The 20,426-nt window shown below is 43.3% G+C and overlaps 2 protein-coding genes across 2 annotated transcripts in view; one reads left to right on the top strand and one right to left on the bottom strand.

The window, feature by feature from the left end:
* Positions 1-1,506: 1,506 nt before the first annotated feature.
* On the bottom strand, positions 1,507-18,471 carry RUVBL1 (RuvB like AAA ATPase 1). Its single transcript, XM_074914344.1, has 11 exons — positions 18,250-18,471; positions 17,453-17,539; positions 16,698-16,830; positions 12,683-12,834; positions 11,302-11,391; positions 10,302-10,451; positions 8,886-8,949; positions 7,516-7,714; positions 5,542-5,644; positions 2,356-2,447; positions 1,507-2,088 (listed from the first exon to the last, which is right to left on the bottom strand). Exons 1-11 carry the CDS (start codon positions 18,388-18,390, stop codon positions 1,929-1,931), a joined length of 1,371 nt encoding a protein of 456 aa, XP_074770445.1. The 5' UTR covers positions 18,391-18,471; the 3' UTR covers positions 1,507-1,928.
* Positions 18,472-18,784: 313 nt separating this feature from the next.
* Positions 18,785-20,426, top strand: part of EEFSEC (eukaryotic elongation factor, selenocysteine-tRNA specific) — a 130,398-nt gene continuing 128,756 nt past the window's right edge. The window contains exon 1 of the mRNA XM_074914014.1: positions 18,785-18,923. The gene's annotated coding sequence lies outside the window, so the exon portion shown is untranslated. The remainder of the gene's footprint in view (positions 18,924-20,426) is intronic.

Genomic DNA, 20,426 nt, shown 5'->3' with positions numbered 1-20,426 from the left:
AAATATCTCTGTCACTACGGTTTAGTTGCAGATGTAGAGGAAGGAGTAGATAGATTATTTAAAGTAAAAAAGCTAATTAGGGTTGGCTGACAGAGCACTGAATTTCACTTTGAAGAATGGGACAGGTTTTTCCATGACTGAGATGGTAGAATGTGATCAAAACATTACTAAATCCAAAGCATCCAGCTTCCTTCCAGCTCTGCGTTTGTTTCCCCAGCAGGCTCTGCTGTCCAGGCCACTTTTTTTGAGCTGAAAAATCATCAGCAATTTCCACAAACAGCCCTTCAGCACAAGGCAGAGACAAGCCTCTAGAGCACATGGGGGCAAGGACAGAGGTTTTAACAGCTGGAGCCCTTCCCCAAAAAGATGGTGACTGAGCTTACGCATTAGTTTTAGAAGTCAGAATTCTCCAGTTTCACAGGGAAGCTTGTTACGTAGCAATTAAGCCATGTCAATATTTTATATAAACATGCATGCTCTGGCTCTGTGATCGTTTTAGATTCTCTAACTACCAGGAACTCCTAAAAGAAAACATCTTAGGAAAGCAAAATGAGTAACAGAAATGCTTTTTACCCTTTAAGAAAAAAAATAAAAAAAGCAGGCAGTTGCCAGTGTCTGCCTACTGTAACAGAACCGAGCCTGTCCCCAGCGACTCCGAGTGAAGGGTTTGGGGAAGGCCCGCGTCTGGCTCTTGTCAGAAAGATTCTCATTTAGGAACGTGGATTCAAAGTTTTGATTATCGATTGAAAAGGTATCTTCTCCATTTTGCAGCTGATAAAACTAAAAAGGGTATTTAAAATTGGGCTCCTGTGACAAGTTATTACTTCTTTCCCTTCCCCCCCTGCCCTAAGAACTGCACTTATTTAAGTAACTGTACATAAAGTGTTTTAAATCACTAAAGGTTCTAATAAAAAACGTGAGGTTAGTCACTTTATAAAGGCTTCTACATTTTTTTCCTAGTTCATCCATTTACATGGTTACATAGATTTGTATTTCAGTGTTACATGGATCTTAATCTTTAAATCATTTATCCTCAGAGTGCCGGGAAGCAATCACGTACCCGGGGTTTGTACTTTGTGCACAGGAGTCTACGCCTCGGTTCATACAGCGTCCGTGCAGAGCAGGATTTCAGCTTCAGTTTGCAAATTTTTCCTGATCCTGGGTGATCAAGAAAGTGGGGTAAGAACATAGTGAAAAAATAGCTAACTGTGATGGAAAGCAATTCTTATCTGCTTTGGAAAGGTTCAGTTACTCTGGAAGAAAGGCTTTCAACAGGGCCAAGATAATTACTATTACATATTTCTGCACAACTTCAGAAAATAAAAAACAAGACCTAAAAAAAGTAAACACTTTAAAAAGGTCCCATTACTATTTCTTTCCTTTGCTGTAGATCTATTTTTGTGTTACAGATCCATCTTACTCACATTTGGCTTTGTTAATTCCAACTTATTTTGACTGTTTCCTTAGGCAGGTCAACACCCAGGGCAAACACGTGCAGGCTTCCAATATTCTTGAAATATTTTATTATAAAGCACTTCAGACAAACTTTGATTCAAAAAAAAAAAAAAAGTTCTTATCTGTAAAAGGGAACTATTTTAAAACAACATTCATAAAGAAAATAGACTGTTCTAAAGCATCAACTTCAGTTAGAGCTCTTCTGTAATGAAATTTAAACTGATGGGTCAAGAGCTACTCGTTTTATATGTACTCATGAAAGGGGACTAGGATGTTACACAGACATCACGGAGCATCGTATCGTCGATAATGAAATGGGAACACTTGATAGTTAATTCTGGCCTGACAAAGCAGTCCAACATTTAAATACTTTCCAGTCCCAAAAGAGACAAACCATTAACATTTCTCATTCACTCCTTAAGCCAGTCCTGGGTAAGGGTTAAAGCCACTTCAAAGCATCTAACATAAGCTCTTCATTTCATGTACTTCTCCTGTTGGTCAGCCAAGATTTTTGCTGAGGATTTGGCATCATAGAAAAGTTCATTTATTTCTTCAATATGCTCCTTCTCAATGCTGTCTTTCCCATTAATCTTGGCCAGCAGGTTAGCCGGGGTCAGCAGCTGCACAGCGTACCTGCGAGCAAACAGACGGGGCAGGAATTACAGCTCGGTCCCAGGGGACTCAGCGTGGGCAGGGGTGGGAGAGCTGCTGGGAAACACCCGCCTCCAGCGGCAGCAGGCGGCTGCCGGACCCCCCCAGCATTCCCTACAGGAGGGAAGCCGAGGATTCCCCCTCCCTGCTCTTCACGGGGGAGGGCTGTCTCACCTCCCCCTGCGAGTTACCCCGCAGGCTTTGGGGGAACATCACACCTCGGAGAAAAGCCGACTGCGCTCCACTCACCTTAAGGTTGTCTTGGTACCGATTTCCCCTAAATGGTTTAGAGCTTCTTCACTAATATTAATTCCTTCTGTCTGAGCACGAAGTTTTATGATCTGTTGGGATGAATGAATCAGTGAGGTACCAGCCCAAACAATCAACATGTTAAACTGCTCCGTTTAGTATCCGGAAACTGTCAGCTTAGATGAGACATGCTCAAAACCAAGGTGCTGTGAAGAGTTATCCTACCGCAGCTTAGCTAAACTAGAATTTGTAGAACTCTAAGTGTCTGAATAGGCAAATATAATGTTCAAAAAACAGTTATCACAAAAGGCAGGTGAAGTAACATGTCTGGAGTCCCAACTCTTCATAGTAACTCTGCATGGTTAGCAAAGCCCATCTGCTAACAAGGAGCAGAGTATGGAACTTACACCAGCAAAGAGAAGAGGTACGCAGGAAAGACGAGGCAGCTGGAGTCCTGCGGGCAGCTACGCCAGTCCCACTGCAAAATTTAGTATGGCTGCTGCTCCGAAAAGCCCTACAGAAAGCTGTGCCCTTTCCTCAGCAGCTCACAACACACTTTTTATTCAATTGACAAGAAGATAGTAAAATAAATCAAAAAGTTACTTTCTATGATTCACCTATTCCTGCAAGAAGAAAAAAAAAAAAATCACTAAGAAGAATCTAATCTTTCAAGAACAGTCTCAGGCTTGTACCAGTTTGAAGATCTTTACAAAGTTGGAGAGCAAGATATCACCAATAAGCCTGAGCATATAAAGCTGTAACAAAAGTGGCACAAGTCTCTCGATAGTCCGTATTACCAGCTGAGTGATAAGGGGCAGACTGGATAATGATGTTGTGTTGTGGTGCCGAGATAACTCTGGAACTGCAAGCCTCATATAATACAGGTATTTTTCACTTTGGCAGCTTTGTAAACAAGATATCAAGAAGCACTCGTTTAAATTAAAGCCATAAAAATGCGCTCGGGGAGTCAGGGTAGGGAGCAGAGGAAAGAGAGGGGCTTGAGATGGCGGGAAGTCGGGCTAAGATATTAATAGTATTGGCAACGCTGCTGCAAATTGCAATTTCAAATTCAAGATCTGTTTTCTATCTTTGAGATCACTCCAACACGACTTTCCATCCATTCAAATACTGCTCCTTTGCTCTTCCCCTTCCGGAAACATGGCATGTTGAACTCCATGGCTTTAACAACTTCTAAAAAGAACTTTTTATCTAGCGACTGTGTAGAACCTGACTGAAGGATCGAGGCCCAAGCCATTAACCCAGCAAATACATAGATAAGTAAGTTGCTATGAAACAGGGAAAAAGCGTTTATCGGGGAAAATACATTAGGAACAAAAAGCCCCAGTTTTCTAACTCTATCTAACAGCAGGCACGTATGCAAAGAAGGCTGATTACAACACACCCAACTAGCAGATGCATGGAAGAGAGTTTTCTTCCTGTTCTGTTTGCCCTAAGGCACAGGGGGTCCTGCTCTCAGAGCAGAGCTACACAGTGGGATTTCGACTTTATCAACACAAAGAGAAATATTTTGAACTGGTTAAGAACAAGCTTTCAGTAGACAAATGGACAATTCTTGTGCTGATAAACAAATCAACTGTGAAAGGCCAAGGCAGAGTCTCACACGGAAATGTCAACAGTGAAAACTTCTTCCTAGCAGGAAGAAGCGGGAGCAAAAATAAAGAAATAAATTTATGGACATCTTCTTTTTAAACCCCCTCAACTGCACTTAGTTAGAAACCAGAGTTAAGTGTAATAGCTCCTCCTCTTCTCCCAAGAGGAGAGGTCATACAAAAACCTTAATTTAAGGGAAGATGAGATTATCTGACTGTGGGAACATGATTTATGGGACATAACGTCTGGACTCTATTTTTAGCTTTAGGAAACGCTACTGTAAACACCTCCTTTCCCCCACTCCTGGGAGAGTGGAAATCCCAGCACTTACCCAGCTCTTTTGAAAACCAACAGTCAGAAAGGAGCTCTGTAACAGTGGTTTATCAGCACACGACGTGGGTATTACATGCAGCAACCGTGACAAAAAGGAACTACTCCTAATACCCAAACACCACAAAATTCACGTGCAGTACAGGGAAGCCCAGACAACAGTCTTTAACATCTCCCAACTGAGTAAAAGTCACACTTCAAAATCTGTTTTGTATACAGACAAAACATAATCGTGTTATTAAACCACTGGGCTGCTTCTACTGTGATCTGTACCATAATGCTTTGAAGTGTCCTTTTAGGTATGAAAAAAATCATCCTGAGGATGGCTCCTAACAGCCGTATGTGAAAAGCTCCTCAAAGGGAGTGAAATGAAGCTTTGCCTCGACGTTTATATTCGATAAATGCCTCGGCTTCACCTTGGCACTTCCCCAGCAGCAGGAGACTATTATCTCATGACAACGCTCTCCTCCATTGACACTATCTCTTAAATAATACAAAGAATTGACATGATAAACCGTAATGTCTTCTGCATCGTGTCACTTGGCAGCATTGAGACGCTAATGAGGGGGATCTTTGACACGGTGCATCATAATGGCACCCGCGCGCTATAATCGATACACGATACATTGTGGTGGCCCCACAGGACAAGTTTCAAGCATTCAGAAGCATATCTCTGCCACACGTATTGTGCTTGCGCTTCCCAACTTGACTGGGAGCATGAAAATCCTCCCAGTTTCAGGGGACAGGAGGTTGCAGCTGTAGTACAGGGCGTAAAGGCAGAAGCTTAGTGTGTGAAGTTGCGTTCCTCAAGCCCCCTCATCTTTTAGGTGGAGGAACAGCCTGAGGTCTGGGGCCAAAGGTCCCAAAATGTGACATTTCATCTCATACCAACTGAAAAAGCACAGCCTGCTGGAACCTGCCAACTCTGCGGAAAGCACATCTGCAAGAGAAGGTCAGCAAGCACTTGCCACGAGTGAGATGTCACCTTTAGCTCCAGGTAACGCTGCCCCGTACAGCTCAGTGGGTGGCACTCGGAGAAACTGGACGCACAGTTGTAAGCAGCTTACTGCAAAGGGTTACTAAAGCAGCGTGCCCTCAGGAAGGGGAAAGCTTCCTAGAACAAACCCTGGTGACCACCACGTGTCAGGCAGCTCGGCAGCAACAGCACGCCCAGACAGAGCAGCCCTCCCGGGAGACCAGAGCCACGGGGGCTTTGCAGGCTTTCCCTCCGAACGCCGCACATACCTGCTTCATCTCCTGGGGTGTATACAGCATGGTGCGGATAATCATCACTCTGTCCAGCAGGTCCAGCGGTATCCCGTGAGGAGACACGACATCCTCTGTGCCTCTGAAGGAGACACAGAAAGGGATCAGATACTATTCCGAGTTCAGCTCACTGAGTTGACTAAAGCCAGTTGTAAGTGACTACACATCCGCTAGTTTACATCTCTTGTGTCTCCCCTCAGAGACACCCCCCCCCAGATGGAGACAGGAAACATTCGACTCTGAAGTTGGTACTGGGCAGCCCCAGGGAAATGGATGCTATTTCTGGAGCTCTTAAACATGCCGCTCAAAAATCGGCAGAGGTGGTGCTTTCCTTCATGCCTCCCTGCACTGTAACTTACAGTACAGTCTTATCTGATGTTCCAAGGTATCTTCCAGCAAGGAACAAATCATTCTAAGTTATTTAGCAGTATCAGAAGAAATTACATACACCGTCATCCCTTTGGAGAACATCCCTTCTTGCTGAGCAAGCCATCACCCTGCTCAGTCCTTCCCCCAGTCCCTCCAGTGAGTACTGCAGTGGTTGACATCCCACACTTGCCACCCAGCAAATTGAGAAGTGGCGGTCTGTAGAGAGCAAAACATATCCAGATTTCACAACATCTGCAGAGACTGCAGGTAAAAACAGTGAAGTGCTGGTAGAGAACTCCATTTCCGAGTCTGGTGCTGGTGCTCAGGCACTACAGCTTTGGCCATGGTCCTCCTTGGGAAATGAATCAGAACACCTGCCATCACCTGCTGCACTCCCGAGCAGACGGTGCCCTCTCCTCTGCAATGATCCCTTCTGGTCCGAGGCTACAGAATCAACTATTCCATCTATACAATTAATATTTTCCCAATCCTTTTAAGAACTACCAGCAGGCAAATCAGAGCATCACTAACTACTTGAGACAGGGGTATAGAGTTAAGAGCTTGCTTTTAATGGCTTAATTCAGCAATATTAGACACAAGTATTATATGGAAAGCTTCCTTTCATAAATCACAGTTTTTTCATAACAAGATCTGCAGTGAATCCATGCTGACAGATGTCTATTTGCTCTGCTTTCACAAGACAGCCTCTTTATCCCCTGGCAAAGAAAGTGCTGCCATGTCCACCTTAAACATTTCTGAAGGGCTTATCACCTTCACTTCTAAGCAATGCAAACAGAGAAAGATTAATTCCAGATGAGCCTCTAAGAGGGAAAGGAATAGCTGTTACACAGCTGAATTAAATCAATTTAAAGAGTAGCAATCACTGCTAATGACAGCTTGTTTAGACATAATTAGACCTAGACCACAAATTAGCAGTAGACCTTACGGAAGAGTCTGAAAGAGGAGAACACTTTTACTGAACACACAAAGAACGTGTTGTGTGGGTGCAAGATACTGAAGTGGAGGCACGAACTGGCCTGGAGATCAAAAACAAGTTAGTTGGCAAGACTGAAGAATCACAAAAAGCCAAACCAACATTGCAGGAAAGAATGAAGAGCAGGAGAGGCTGACCTGTGACAGGCTTCAGCAGTAAGAACAGGAAGCTGAAGCCTGAGCAGTGAGGATAGCAAACAGCAGAATAATCCAGAAAAAGCAGGAAACTGGTATCAGGTTTGTAGCCCTGGTGCTTCTGTTGTCCCTAACGTGCAAGTGACAGAGGTGTCGAGGTATCCAGTGAGGGGTAATTGTCACAGGTCAGGCAGGAAGCCAGCTCAGCAGCTGTGTCAGGGGAAACAGGAGGAGGAATTCCATCCTGCTGTCACTCAGCCAGCCTGGCATTAAATGCTTGTCCCATCATGAAGATCCCCAGCAGTTCCTGAGCACGGATGCAGCTTCCAACCCATGCAGGGTGTTACCAGAGGTGTCGCAGACAAAAGCCTTCAAAGACGGTAACTCTACTGATACAGCTAACTCCAACGTGTATGGACCCATGCAAACTGGAAAATTCACGTTCAGACATCGTACCTGATAACGCAGTTTCCTCGGTTGGAAGCGAAGATGACAATGGGGGAAATGGAGGACTCCAGGGCTCGGTGCAGGTATGTGAAACACTCAATATCCAGCATGTGAACCTCGTCTACAAAGAGCACACCCGGGACTAGCTCTGCGATGCCTTGATCAATGTATTTATTTACCACCTTATTTATCTCTCCTCGAAGTTTGTCTGAAAACAAAACCAAACTGTTAGGTGTTCTGCTAGTGAACTACAGGTCTGTATGAAAGCCTTAAAGCAACCAAGGTTCTCATTGATTTTCTTTTTTTTTTAATGGTTTGGTATCTTACTGCCACAAGGAAAATCTCTGTGGCATTCAGTCCTGTATCAGGGAGATATCTGTGCAAGAAAGTATTTCTAAGCTGAACTTCTCACACTTAATTGGGGTAGTCTGTTCCCTCTCATTGCTTGTAAAAAAACTAGGATTTTTGTTGGTTTGGGGAGTTTGGCAGGGGGCAAGTCCGTCAAACTTCAGTTTAAAACATGAAATTTAGTTTCCAAGCATGGCTGAAAAGAACATCACTGAAAGAATGAAATATTGCTACTGTATTTCAGTAAAGTTGTGTTTAACAACAAAAAAAAAACCATAGGGCTATATAAATTTCTGTGAACATATGGATCTCAAAGCTATGCAAGATGTTACATCAATAAATCTGACATCAGAATAAGCAAAGTGACCTCTGGAACAGAGGAAATACTTCAAAAGACCACCATTCCAGTTAGGTATTGAAACAGACTTTGATCTAAATTTAGATAGTCACTTACTGAAACACCATTTCTTTCAAAGCAAAGAGAATAGATCTTTCTGTAGGTATGATTTTTCTCCAACGATCTGTAGTTAGGAAAAGCAGCAGTGCACTTAAAGCATCAAATCAACAGGCAGCTGCTACAGAGGTGCCTAAACCAAAGGTTAGAGTCTTTAGAAGCCATTTTTCTCCTCCACAGAAATTCAGCGTGCTGGCTTCACTTAAGAATGCATCCTAACAGTTTTTTAGATTTTATTGTGGTTGCTGTTCAGTTTGGCTCTTTGTCAAAAGGGTGAACCTCACACTCTCTGGCAGGAATGTTTTGAAAAGGGGGAAGGCACTGGTGTTCCGACTCCTCCTCTTCAGGAAGAGGGGTGCAGAGTACAGGACGTATTTATGACTCTATGTGTGAACCAGTAACGTGTTGTTTCCAGCCACTCCAATTCTAGCAGCTTTTGAAAATCTGAATATTTATGAATAAGTATTATATCTGTATTCCTTTGGAGATGCTGCATGAGTAACCCTATTTTTAATCCTTTTCTAACTGGCAAACATATAGGTTATGTTGGTCTAAAAATACGATGCAGGATTCATACCAGTGATTTCAGTTTTCTTAGGTTTCATCAGTTGTCCCATCATAGAAAGGATGTCTTGCCCACCCTAGGAAGAGAAAGTTACGGATCGGCTATGAGTTCTCGTATTGAACATGTACCTTCAGAATTTTATAAATCAGGAATTGGATGAAGAAGTTGTTTCTTGCAGTTAACTTGATATTTTGCATTGGCATGATCATCTGTCAAAGGTTAGGTCGGGGCAGCAGTATCCTAAACTTAATCATTTCACTCCCTCCTCACCCCTTCTTTAGCCTTGTTCATTCAGAGAACATGAAACAACCAAAATGAGATACCCTCTCCTCAAAGTTATCCCAGAGAAGCTCATACGGACTGAAATCGTCAGGGAACACAGAGACTAAGATTGCCTGTATGCACGGTAGGTGTTCAACCTGTCAACACAGGAACCATTATTCTGAGTTTGAATACTTCTGAATACAATTATTTTTATCAGGGAAGTGATTTTGATGGGGAAAAAAAAAGGTGATGTTTATTTTGAAATTGAGTAGGTTAAGAGGTTGCATTATCAGACTGTAGGGATGCCAGCCTTTAAACAAAGATACTCTATTTAGTGGCTTTTGTTTATGACACAGATGGAATTCCCTCAATACTGGGTTTATGTTAAGATACAGCAAGGAGCAATCCTCCTCTAGTCTCACTATTTTTTCTGCAGTAAGTTCAGAGCTCTACTGAAAGTCATGAGGAAGTTTAACAAGAGGTGATGAAACATTTCTGAAGGAAGCAGGGACGCTAACAGAATCCATAGCACTCAAAGTCAGTCACCTTTTATCACAGTGCTTGCAGTTTCCATTTCACGGCCACAAAGCCACAAACACAGAGCAGAACATGCTGATCTGCATTCAGAACTTTCAGTAAATAAGACGATGCAGATCTAGCTGCTGCTACCTCTCATCTGTAGGCATCTCTCCTTTGGGAGAGAGAGTAATAATCTCTTTCCCGGGTCAAGAGGAGCAGCCCACGCTGCTCTTTTTCTGCAGGGGCTGGGGCACAGTGGTGGAGGGAAGGAGAGGGCTAGGCCTGGCTTATGCATCAACTGTGAAGGTAGCGGATCCCGAGTATCCACACGGAAGCTCTGCTAAGGCTGGAAGGCTGTTCTCTGTAGCCTTAGGAAATACACTCTGACAAATATTCCATGAGCAGGTGCATGCATCCTAACGCAGCAACTGCCCCTTTAGGCAGGGGCACTGGGGCAGCCACGTGCAGCACCACCTCCCTGAGGAGGGGAGCGGGGGCCTAACACCTACTGCTCCTCCTACAGGGGAACCTTTGGGGGTGGTTTAGGACAGCTCAACTTTCTACATCTCCTGGATTATTCTAGTAAGCATCACATCTTATGTCAAGTATTTTTTCTGTAAAGACTTCATCTGTGGAGCCAGATACCTGAGGTCGAGCATTGGCCACATCCAAGTCGTGCAGGGTGACATCCTGAATAATTTCCTTCTTCTTGTGCACATCGCCCTTTGGCAAGGGAACATACTCTTCAGCTTCAAGGTCAAATTCCGTAGCATAGATATCACACCTGCCTTGCCTCTGAGGAAAAGCAAAGAAGAGAAACCCAGGTATAGAATTAGCTTCAGTGCCAAAACCTTGAGTGACATGAACTTGATAAAGATAAAGGCTTAGTTCACAATTCCAGCCCTGACAAGCTTCAGCTGACAGTCCAGACATCCCACTCCCTGCTTAGCAACAGGCATGCCCTATCTACTGATCAAAGCTCAAAAACTCTGTTGAAAAACACCTGATATTTCCAGTGGTAAGAATATTCCACTCCTCTCTCCCCTTCTTTTAACCGTATGCAATTCTTGTGAAAGGACAAATCCAGCAGATTAACTAGAGATTGGGAGAACTGTTCAAGACTCCTTTGTAGGTGGGTGATTTATTATATGATACAAAATATTATGCTCATCCATTAAACACCAAGTATCGCTGTACACTACTTTCTAAATCAGATATGAAAAGAATGCTAACTAATGCAGTATTCCCTTCTACATGTATATATCTTGTGGAGAAAATACCAGAGAGATAAAAGAAAGATTAAATACGCTGCACATGTCAGCCTGAAAATGACTAAAGTTGCTTGCTTTTTCCCCCCTTGCCTTAAAGATGTCTCGCTTTTACAGAACAGAAAACTCATCCAGACAGCATCAGTGATAGCTTCCTTGCCAGATGACCTTAATTGTGAACCAGATGACCACGTTCTTTCAGTGCAAGAGAGAGTTTTCTCTCCAGATAAGGAAAACACTGGGCTCTTTTTTAAAACTTCCATGTAACCATTTCATGTCAGTTAAGGTTATTAAATCGGAGAGCCTTCTGACAAAGGCAGAGAAAGGTCTGCAAGAATACATACACCTCCAAAAAAGTGCAAAACTTTTATTTTTACCTTCACGGCTCCGCTGTTTGCTTCGATATAAATAACGTCACCAGTTTCCACTCGCTCTTTCTGCAAGCTTTCAAATATGCTTGGGTCCAGCTGGAGACAAGCAAACATCACAGGTGGTCAAAGCAGTTCCAGGTGGTTATGGTAATCAAGGAAAAAAAATTCAGCCTGAAGCCCACTCCCAACCAGACAAAATTCAGCTGCATCTCCCCTCAACAAAACCTCTAGGATTTTATAAAGCTGTAACACTTGGAGTAGCGATAGAGAATAAATCTGAAAGATGATGCACAGAACTTACTTTCTTACAAAAAAATTATCTGCTGTCTGAAGGAAGCGATGGTGAGTGCCAGAAACACGATAACAGTCGCCATCACAAACTATGCCTTTGTGTAATGTGACAGGATGTTTATACCTAGGGAGCAGCACTCGTTTGCTTTCTAGCAAAACTTTTATAAAAAAATCTGGCTACAGCATTGAATTAGGTTACTTGAATTCTTGAGTCTTTATCCTCTGTGGAGCTGTGTGAGGGAGAGTGGATGCAGAATACATTAGATGCTTTTGTTTCCCTCAGTACATGTTTATTCACTTTGCTCTGCATTTTCTTGTTTTCAGAGTGAACAAATGCAAGATGATACTCAACCACAGAGACAGCTCTCAGTTCTCTCGTACTCTAACTGACAGGGAAATTGGACAACACGGACAGAGACTTGTACAAGAAAACAAAGGGAAAGTGGGTCTGAGCTGGCAACGTACCAGCTCAATTTCCAGTTCTCTGTCAAATACTCACTAGAGCATTCCTCCCCGTGTAGAAAGAAGGGATGTGACAGAAAGGACAATTTATACAGAAGCAGGCAAGATTTCCCAAAACCATCCTCAAAAATTTGGTTGAGAATCAGGAAAGCAAAAACCAAAGAAGACCTTTCTTGCCTGTTTGTTATCATGAACACGAATTTATAGCCAGGGTCAGCATGAGCATATCACAGGCTGAGCTAGATCATAGTTCAGATTCCCACCTCAGCCTCTTTTCCTGTGGTACTTAGTAATGCTGCAAAACTGCATCAGGATCTGTTCCTGCTTAAACTCGCCTTTAACTCGTTGAAGACATACAAGTGTGTGCTGCCAAACAGGAAAATAAGAGGAGCTGCTCACTGAGCGATGAGATTATCCCCAGTTTCAAGACTAGCAGCTGAATATTCTCCATAAAGCAGATAAACATACACACTCAGAGGTAGAATAAAGCTGTCATCAAAAGAAAACACCCTTCTGGCATCCTCACTCTACAGAGACAGGGACCAAGAGCTTGAAATGGAAATAAGAAGTGCTAAAAATAGAAGACGTGGACCTGAAATACCTAAGGAAATTTCTGAGACTCCACCGTACATACCTTCAACTGTTTGGTTCCCTTGGCAGTTTTGAGTCCTATAATTACGTGGCTGATGGTCTTGCCATACCCTCCCATAGGATTTTCAGTCTCACATGGAGTTAGTTCTGTGACCTCTCCTTCATAAACCTCCTTGGTCTCTTTAATCCTCAGCCCTGCAAGAAACGGTTTAGAATAGTTTCAGTACACAAATCAGTGGCCGTATACACTCGGGAGTCTGCTGCACTGCTGCCAGAAGAATGTAACTTCTTATTAGGCTACATTACATTTAATGGTCATTTTTTACTTTTAAAAGTAGAAAGAAGAATTATTCTTCTTCAATATTAAGTGAAAATATTCATCCTGTGTCATTAGAATGAAAGTTCAGCCCAAGTGCTGACCTGCAAAGGACTTCAGTAAAGTCTTTCTTCTGTTTGTTATTATTAGTTCTTGAAGCAAATGTCAATATCCTTCTCTCTTCCCTCCCTCAAAGAGGGGATTTGCTTGATTTGTTCCCCTACGCTGCAGTCAGAGCAACAGATCATATTCTGAAACTAGTGACACTAATGGGACTGCGAGTTTTAGGCAATTCTGGGGCCATGAGAAGAGCGGTGCAAGGTAAAGAAAGACAGGAGAAAAATGTAACTCCATCAAAAACTTTATATTTTAGCAACCGAGTTAGAAATAACATAAATTAACAGGTATAGTGTTAGAACCTCATAAAATTAAGGAAAGGTTAATGAATAATTTAAAATCTTTTTCAACTTAATAGCAGGAGATTAGCTAGATAAAGTTTAGCAGAAACTGCTATAATGTACATTTGAAATTTGTAATTCAAAATAGCTGACAATGGCATCCTTACTTGCTTGCTTTTCAGACAGCTGAGCAATCATCATACTATCTTCTGTTCTAGTCACAGCTATTGTCATTCACTAAGTTATTTTAAATTGATGAGTAATACAGAGCCGAAGAGCTTTAGGGTTAGACTGTGCCAAAGAAAAACCACTATCATCACCACCACCACTACAATTATGCACGTTCTAACTACATAAAAGTTCAAAGAACCCACATCTGAAGAGACTCTATAAAGTATTTTATGAGACACACATGCCATACCAAAAATAATGAATGGGCTGTAACAAGATATAAGGAAGTCATCCTGCCCAGTCTGAGGCTATTAGGCCTTTATAAAACTTTCCTTGTTCCATAACTTTTCATTTTGCTTTGAAATAGATCAGACACTTCACCAGTAATCTGGAGTTGCTGATAGGGGAATATAAAGAACTGACGAGTACGGGTCTGTCTCCCTCTGCTGGGCCCAAATTAAGGCCAGGATTTGAAATGTGACAAATAGGTTAATTGTGGTTAGCAAGATAATTTCTTGGTAAGAAATGTTTGTTTTGTCTTATTCAGCACGACATTAAAAGTTCGATATGAAGTTAATTTCAGCAATTTAAAGAGAGTATTTTTCAGGTATACCACAAGATCAGACAAAAAAAAATTATGAACCTTTCAGTTATAAAACTGACCTAGACAAGGCTACATCCCACAGGCTACCTATGCAAGGAACGTGGAGCAACCTGGGAATCCGTGCAGCAGAAGTGCTGGGGCTGAGAACGGGACGTTTAACGAGTTTGCTTTTCCTTTTGGTTTTGTTCTGAAACCTTCACCACAAGCTCTATGCTGCTCTGAAAGACTGGAAGGCCATTTGTGCTTGGGGTATATTTTGCATGCTGCTAAAGCATATCTCCCAGTCTCATTTCATCTGAAAAGAATCCAATTGCCATGCTCGGAGTTTGTTCCACAACACAAAGGACAACCTCGAGACGTGCTTCACAAGCCTCTAACCGAAGCGCTGTGCTCAGGCAGACCCGGCTGCAGGAAACACTCAGATGCACGTGATCTGAACAGAGGTAACTGATGCTTTGGACTTGCTGCTGATTATCCTGTTTTCCAATGAATCTGCATGTATCAACCACGAACTTCATTCTCAAAAGAGTTCTTAAACAGAGACATTACTTACAAATCAGACCCAGGAGTCTACGCTGGCAGTTGTGGGCTCCTTCACGTTTTGGTACAACAGCACTGCGTGGAGTTAAACAGTGCCCGTTTGATATACTGGCACTTACAATTTGGAGACAGAGGGAACAGATATGCTATTTAAGTGGCTATTCCAGCAGTCATTTTTTACTGCAACTGAGCTCTAACATTAGCTACTGTCATCACCCTTGCCAGCTGCTAATAAGCTCTATACAGGATTAATCGCTCTCAGCTGAAGTTTTTTTAACCTGTGCAACAACTCCATCTTCTCATTTCCCACTCTGTCCTTTTACATTTCCTACACATTATAAACTCTGTAGTATACCCCAAATAGTACGTGGCCAGGAGACGGTATCAAGTCTGTTATTAAAAGACTCAACACTAAAATTCTGTAAACTCAGTCACTCTTGTTTCCTTATATGGTGATGAGTCCAAACCAGTCAGAATCTGTTGTTTCCAAGAAAAAAAAAAAAAAAATTAAGTAGAAAATGGATGTTAAGATCTTGGATAATTTTTATAAATGGAGGTGGCTAAACCCCCTCAAAGTAAAATGCGTAATATGAGCAATAGATGCTGTATACAGAACCTGCTACAGGAAATCACACAAAAAACCTCAATGCGTACTTCAGGTGCTGGTCGACAAGTGAGCTGAAGCTTCTCTTGCACCCAGTCACCGCTGACACTGCACTGTGCACACAGAATCCTTTTTATAAAAACTCACCCTTGTACATTATTTATTTACCAAGCAGGGAAGCTCAAACATACCCAAGATTTAAAGGTGGTTAGTAGTCCTTTAAAATATTTCAGATTTTTTTTATTTTATGCTGATAAAAATATCCAATAAAGGTTGTGTTATGAAAATGTGACATGGAATTCAACAGAAAGGAATAAAAGAAGTTCCATCTTTCATTAACACTAATATTTGTTTAGAAGTGTCTCTGTTGACATCCAGGGAATGCAGGGAACTAACAATGTAGCTGGCTGTTAAACCTCCGAGAGTTAAAATACTGCTATCTCTGGAAATGACAACATGGATGGCGTGAGTTTCACCTCTTGGTTCAGGTTTCCAAATCTCTGACAGGGAACTTCATCACATCAAGGAAATTTTGCAGACTAGTCAGTCTCTGGCTTCCCTCCCCCAGGCCCTACCAGATCCGTGGTAACTAGAAGGGCAGAGACTACTGAGAGCTGCTTTCTTATAAAAGTCAATGGAATACTTTTGTTTCATTGCAGAACTGAGAGACTTCTTCACCTCACTGCCACCGAATACTGCGATGAAGTCCAAGGGGAAACGTGGTACAGAAACCAGGGAAATTAACTGTTAATACGTTCAGTCCTAAAATCAGTTAGGCTATCTTTAGCCAATCCTCCTACAAACACGGGCCACTTCTAACTGCGTTTATCAGCTGTCAGCAGCGATCACGTAAGAGATTTTAGATACTCACTGAGGTTGTGTTGCAAATTTAACCAATTTACATCAAGCTTGTAAAAGCACTCAAGAACTGAGGAAGACATTAAGTTATTTATTTTGTTGGCATGGAACTTCCTTTGTGCTTGCTGGAATACTAAGTCAGGCTGACACTACTATTTGGGAGTCCCTGATTAAGACTGTTTGCTTAGTGGGGTGAAATCATCGAAATAAAAGAGGTGAGCGCATTTTTCTGTCTACAAGTATTTCTGCTAATGTAAGTAAAAATAATTTTTTATTTCAGCTTTATTCAGTCACAGGCAAAACCAGGAGAAGAACCTGGAGGATGAGAGGAGAATCTGGAGAAGCAGATTAAACCATAAAATAAGCCATAATTTAATTGTTGTAAACAGAAAACCGGACTCCACTAAGTGTGGAAGAGACTCACTAAATTAAGATCAGCACTGGAAAAAGGAACACACAATATTCTGAAAACCACTACGATCCTTGAAAAGTTTTTCCTTTTCAGATGACCAGGAAAAAGCAGAGTATCATGCAAATACTCAATCCTTCCATTTTTCTGAAACTTACCAATTGCTCGTCGGAAGTTCTCCATCAGAACTTCTGTTTTCTTGATCTCGGTGGAATAGACCTCACTTCCAACCATAGGACAAAAGGGAACTTTACTTCCTAGTTCCTGAGCAATAGCTAACGCCAAAGCAGTCTTAAAGAAACCAAAAAATCCACACGTTACTTTTAATGAGAATTAACAAAGAATTCTTTCTGCACAAAGTTAACTTTCCTCATCACATCACCCTCCCTATATCAACCATCAATTCAATATTAAGGCTATTCTGTTTGACATATATTTCTCACATATAACAACCTACCTCTGCCCAAAACAAGGCAGACACATACAAAGTGACTTTTATCAAAGACTTATAAAACACCTTAAAGAAACAATACTGGGTATTTGAATTTGACATCTGATACAAATGCAAAAAGCCTTAAATATTATGGGGGAAAACCAAAATAAACAGAGCAAAACCTATTTAGGCTTTTAATATAAAATTAACTTCTAAGACTCTTCTTCAGAGACCACGTTACCTCTGTAAGCCACCAGAGGTGGTTCCATGCTAACAATGCCCGAACACATCGCTGGATACTGCCAATGTCGATGACATGGCAAAATCAAACTGTAAAGCAGGAAACCATGGCAATGCATTGATGAAAAAAGTTTCAGTAGATGAAAGCATTATGTAACCGCTACCCTAAAATGGTTTTGACAACAAATTAACATAAAATAGATTTGGAATTATTTTATTTCATATCAATGAGAAAAATACCTTGCCAGTGCCAGGAGGTCCTGCCAACAGCACAGCTCTGCCAGCCATCTTCTTGCTTTTGATGAGTTCCACTATAACCCCACAAGCCTGGAAGTTAAATAAGTATTTACACTGTTAACACAAGCACTGCTGTAATACATTTTGTTCCGATATCACTAAAAGTGCTTAGGAATATTAGGTTTTGTGAGCCTGCTAAAAATAAAGATCATTTTAATTTCATGCACACAAAAGAGGGAGGCAGAAATCAGAAAAACCTACTTCCTACGATCATTTTACCAGACAGACGCTAAAAAAAATAAAAAATCACAAGACGACAAAGTACAGCCTAGGAGTACAGGCTATTTTGCCCCTCCTGGAGTTGCATGCATATATAAACGTTTAAAAATAAAGCGGGAAATTAATCTTTAACTTTCAGAACGACGGATCAGCTAAAGCACCAGCCCAGGGCCAGTCACCGGACGGAAAGAGAAGCTCTAATCCCCACTTAGGCCAAATCTCTGGACTTTTGGTACGTTTCGTTGCCTTCGATACGCCAATTTCTACGCCTAACCCCCCCGAGACAGTCACCCGCCCTTGCCGCTCTCTAGTGCGAGGAAGTGGCGGGGTAAGGAACAGCCGTGACTACCCCCACGGCTTCTCACAGCAGCGGAACCCGCGGAGGAGCTCAGGTAAAGGCTTTCACTCACTAACGGGACTTGTAGGAGCGCCCAGCACAGACGGGACCGGGCTGGGCCCCCGCGATCCACCACGGGCCCCAGGGGAGCCCCGGCCGGGCCCCGCCGCCCCCCCCCACTCACCTCCCGCGCATTCTCCTGCCCCACCAGCCCAGCCCCCGCCGGCTTGGCCGTGCCGCTCTCGTCCAGCCCCAGCCCCTTGACATGGCTGTGGGCGGCGATGCGCTGCGTCTTCGAAGTGCTCTTCACCTCCTCGATCTTCATGGCGGGGCAGAACCGGCCCCAACCGCCCGCGCTCGCCACACGCGGCCCGCGCGTTACCAAGGCTCCCGGCCCGCGGCCGCCTCCGCCCGCCCCGCCGCGCCATTGGCCCCTGGCGAGGCGCTCTCCATCCTTATTGGACGCGGCGCATGCCTGTCACTGCCCGGGGGGGCGTCTTTTTAGGGTCCGGCCACCCGCTTCCGTGTGCGGCGCCCGCGAAGGGTCCGGCCGAGCACAGGGCCCCGCCAGCACAGGGCCCCGCTGAGGGAAAAGGCGCCTTGGCCGTGCTCGGCAGGTTCCTTGGCGCCACATCTACGTGACCGCCTTCTGCCTTCGTGGAACCTGCGGCGGGGCTGGAGCCGGTGCTGCTCCCCGCTGCCAGGGTGGAGGGAGCCGCGGGCGTCTCCTGGCCGGGTGCGGTGCTGGCGGCCGCTCGCCCTGTCCTGGGCACCCCGGCTGCCCGCGGCCGGCTGGCTGTGGGCCAGGAACCGTCCGCAGCGCTCTCTGAAAGCCTCTGCTGGGTCTAGCCTGCAAAAGTAAGTGGAGGCTTTCCAAGGGTGTCTTCTAAATCTTTGCCAAAGAAAGATGGGTGATCCCTTACCTGCTCGGCATCGCTCGCTAACTTCTAGCTTTCAGTGTAACTGCAAAATAATTCTATTCCATGTGCCCGAAGCCTTTATGTAAGCACCTGAGGCTTTGGCATAAGCTGTACCTAGAGCATATATTTCTTCTGGGCTTTGACCTACTGAAATGAGGAAAACCACTCCCCCTTCTCAACAGGTAGTTTCATGGCCTCACAGGCCTTGCCCTTGTTCCCTCAGGCCTGTGACACTAAAGCTTTTAGGCTGTTGTGGCTCCCACCTGTGGTAGCTGTCATTCTGCTGCACCTTGTTACGCAGTGGTTAAGTGCTTGAGATGGAGGTCGCTTACGGCGACATTTTAGGGATTTGGGAACCAGCAGATCTAGTGGCTTCTTGTTTGTAGGTACCGAGATCTCTCCCCCCAAAAGAAGAGACTCTTCCCATGGATACATCGTGTTTTCTGTATTGGGTTATAAAACCATGGCTGTCTGCACCGTTCAAGGCCGGTGGGTACACGGTACGATGCAGGATTGCTGCAAAGGGGTGGTGCCACCTGCGCCTCCCGCACGCTGCCAGGGAGAACTGCGAAGGCAGCCCTGTGATGGCCCAAGCGAGGAGAGGGGCCTTTAGGAAGGGTGGGAGTCATGGTTCAATTTGCAGAAGCCCCGTGAACAATATATATATGCTATTTATTCCCTTTTCATCTAAGAGCTTCCATTAGTTTTGTTACAAATGTCACTTCAGCTTTCTTTTTCTGTTAATTGTTCTGTCAGTTTATATTTACATAATCTAGTTTAAAATTGCAATTACAGTGTAATTGCACACATATGTAGTTTGACACCTCTGTAAGGGTATCCTTTTATACAATGGTTTAGCTCAGAATTTTTGAATCTAGCAAATATGAGCTATCGTTTAAATAATTAAAAAAGCATGTATACTGTTGGACTCTATTCATCCTCTCAGGATCGTATTAGTCACAGAACACAAATGCCTAATACATACTGATCTGCAGACTTTTTTTTCTTTGTAAAAGAGCAAATATACAACTTTGATTTCTCTAGTGCATTAAACTGCCGCAAGTGTTGTGGGTAAGTCTGGTCAGGGTTCAAGTTTCTGCCAGTTCTGGAAGAATAATTAGCAAGTCTCTCAAGAGCTCTGAAGGCACTGATACTGTTAACGAGAGGGCCGGGCTGCGTATGGCTCTTCTTTCAGAAGGGCTAGTGATGGGTGAATACACAGTAATTTGTTAATTTAGGCTGAAATCTGTGCATATGTTCCATGTTATCTTGTTTGATGTTGCAGCTAGGCCCGTTTTTGAGATTATGGTATTTCAAAGACTAATAATATTTGCTTATTTATTTTTGGTGAAATTCAATATATAGGAATGTAGATAGCAGGAATAGAGAATTGCAGTTAATCATCATAATTTAGAGGATGGATAGAAATATGTCATTTAGG

This window comes from Athene noctua, chromosome 10, assembly GCF_965140245.1.
Source record: "Athene noctua chromosome 10, bAthNoc1.hap1.1, whole genome shotgun sequence".
Taxonomy (NCBI): domain Eukaryota; kingdom Metazoa; phylum Chordata; class Aves; order Strigiformes; family Strigidae; genus Athene; species Athene noctua.
This window is presented reverse-complemented; position numbering and strand designations above follow the sequence as displayed.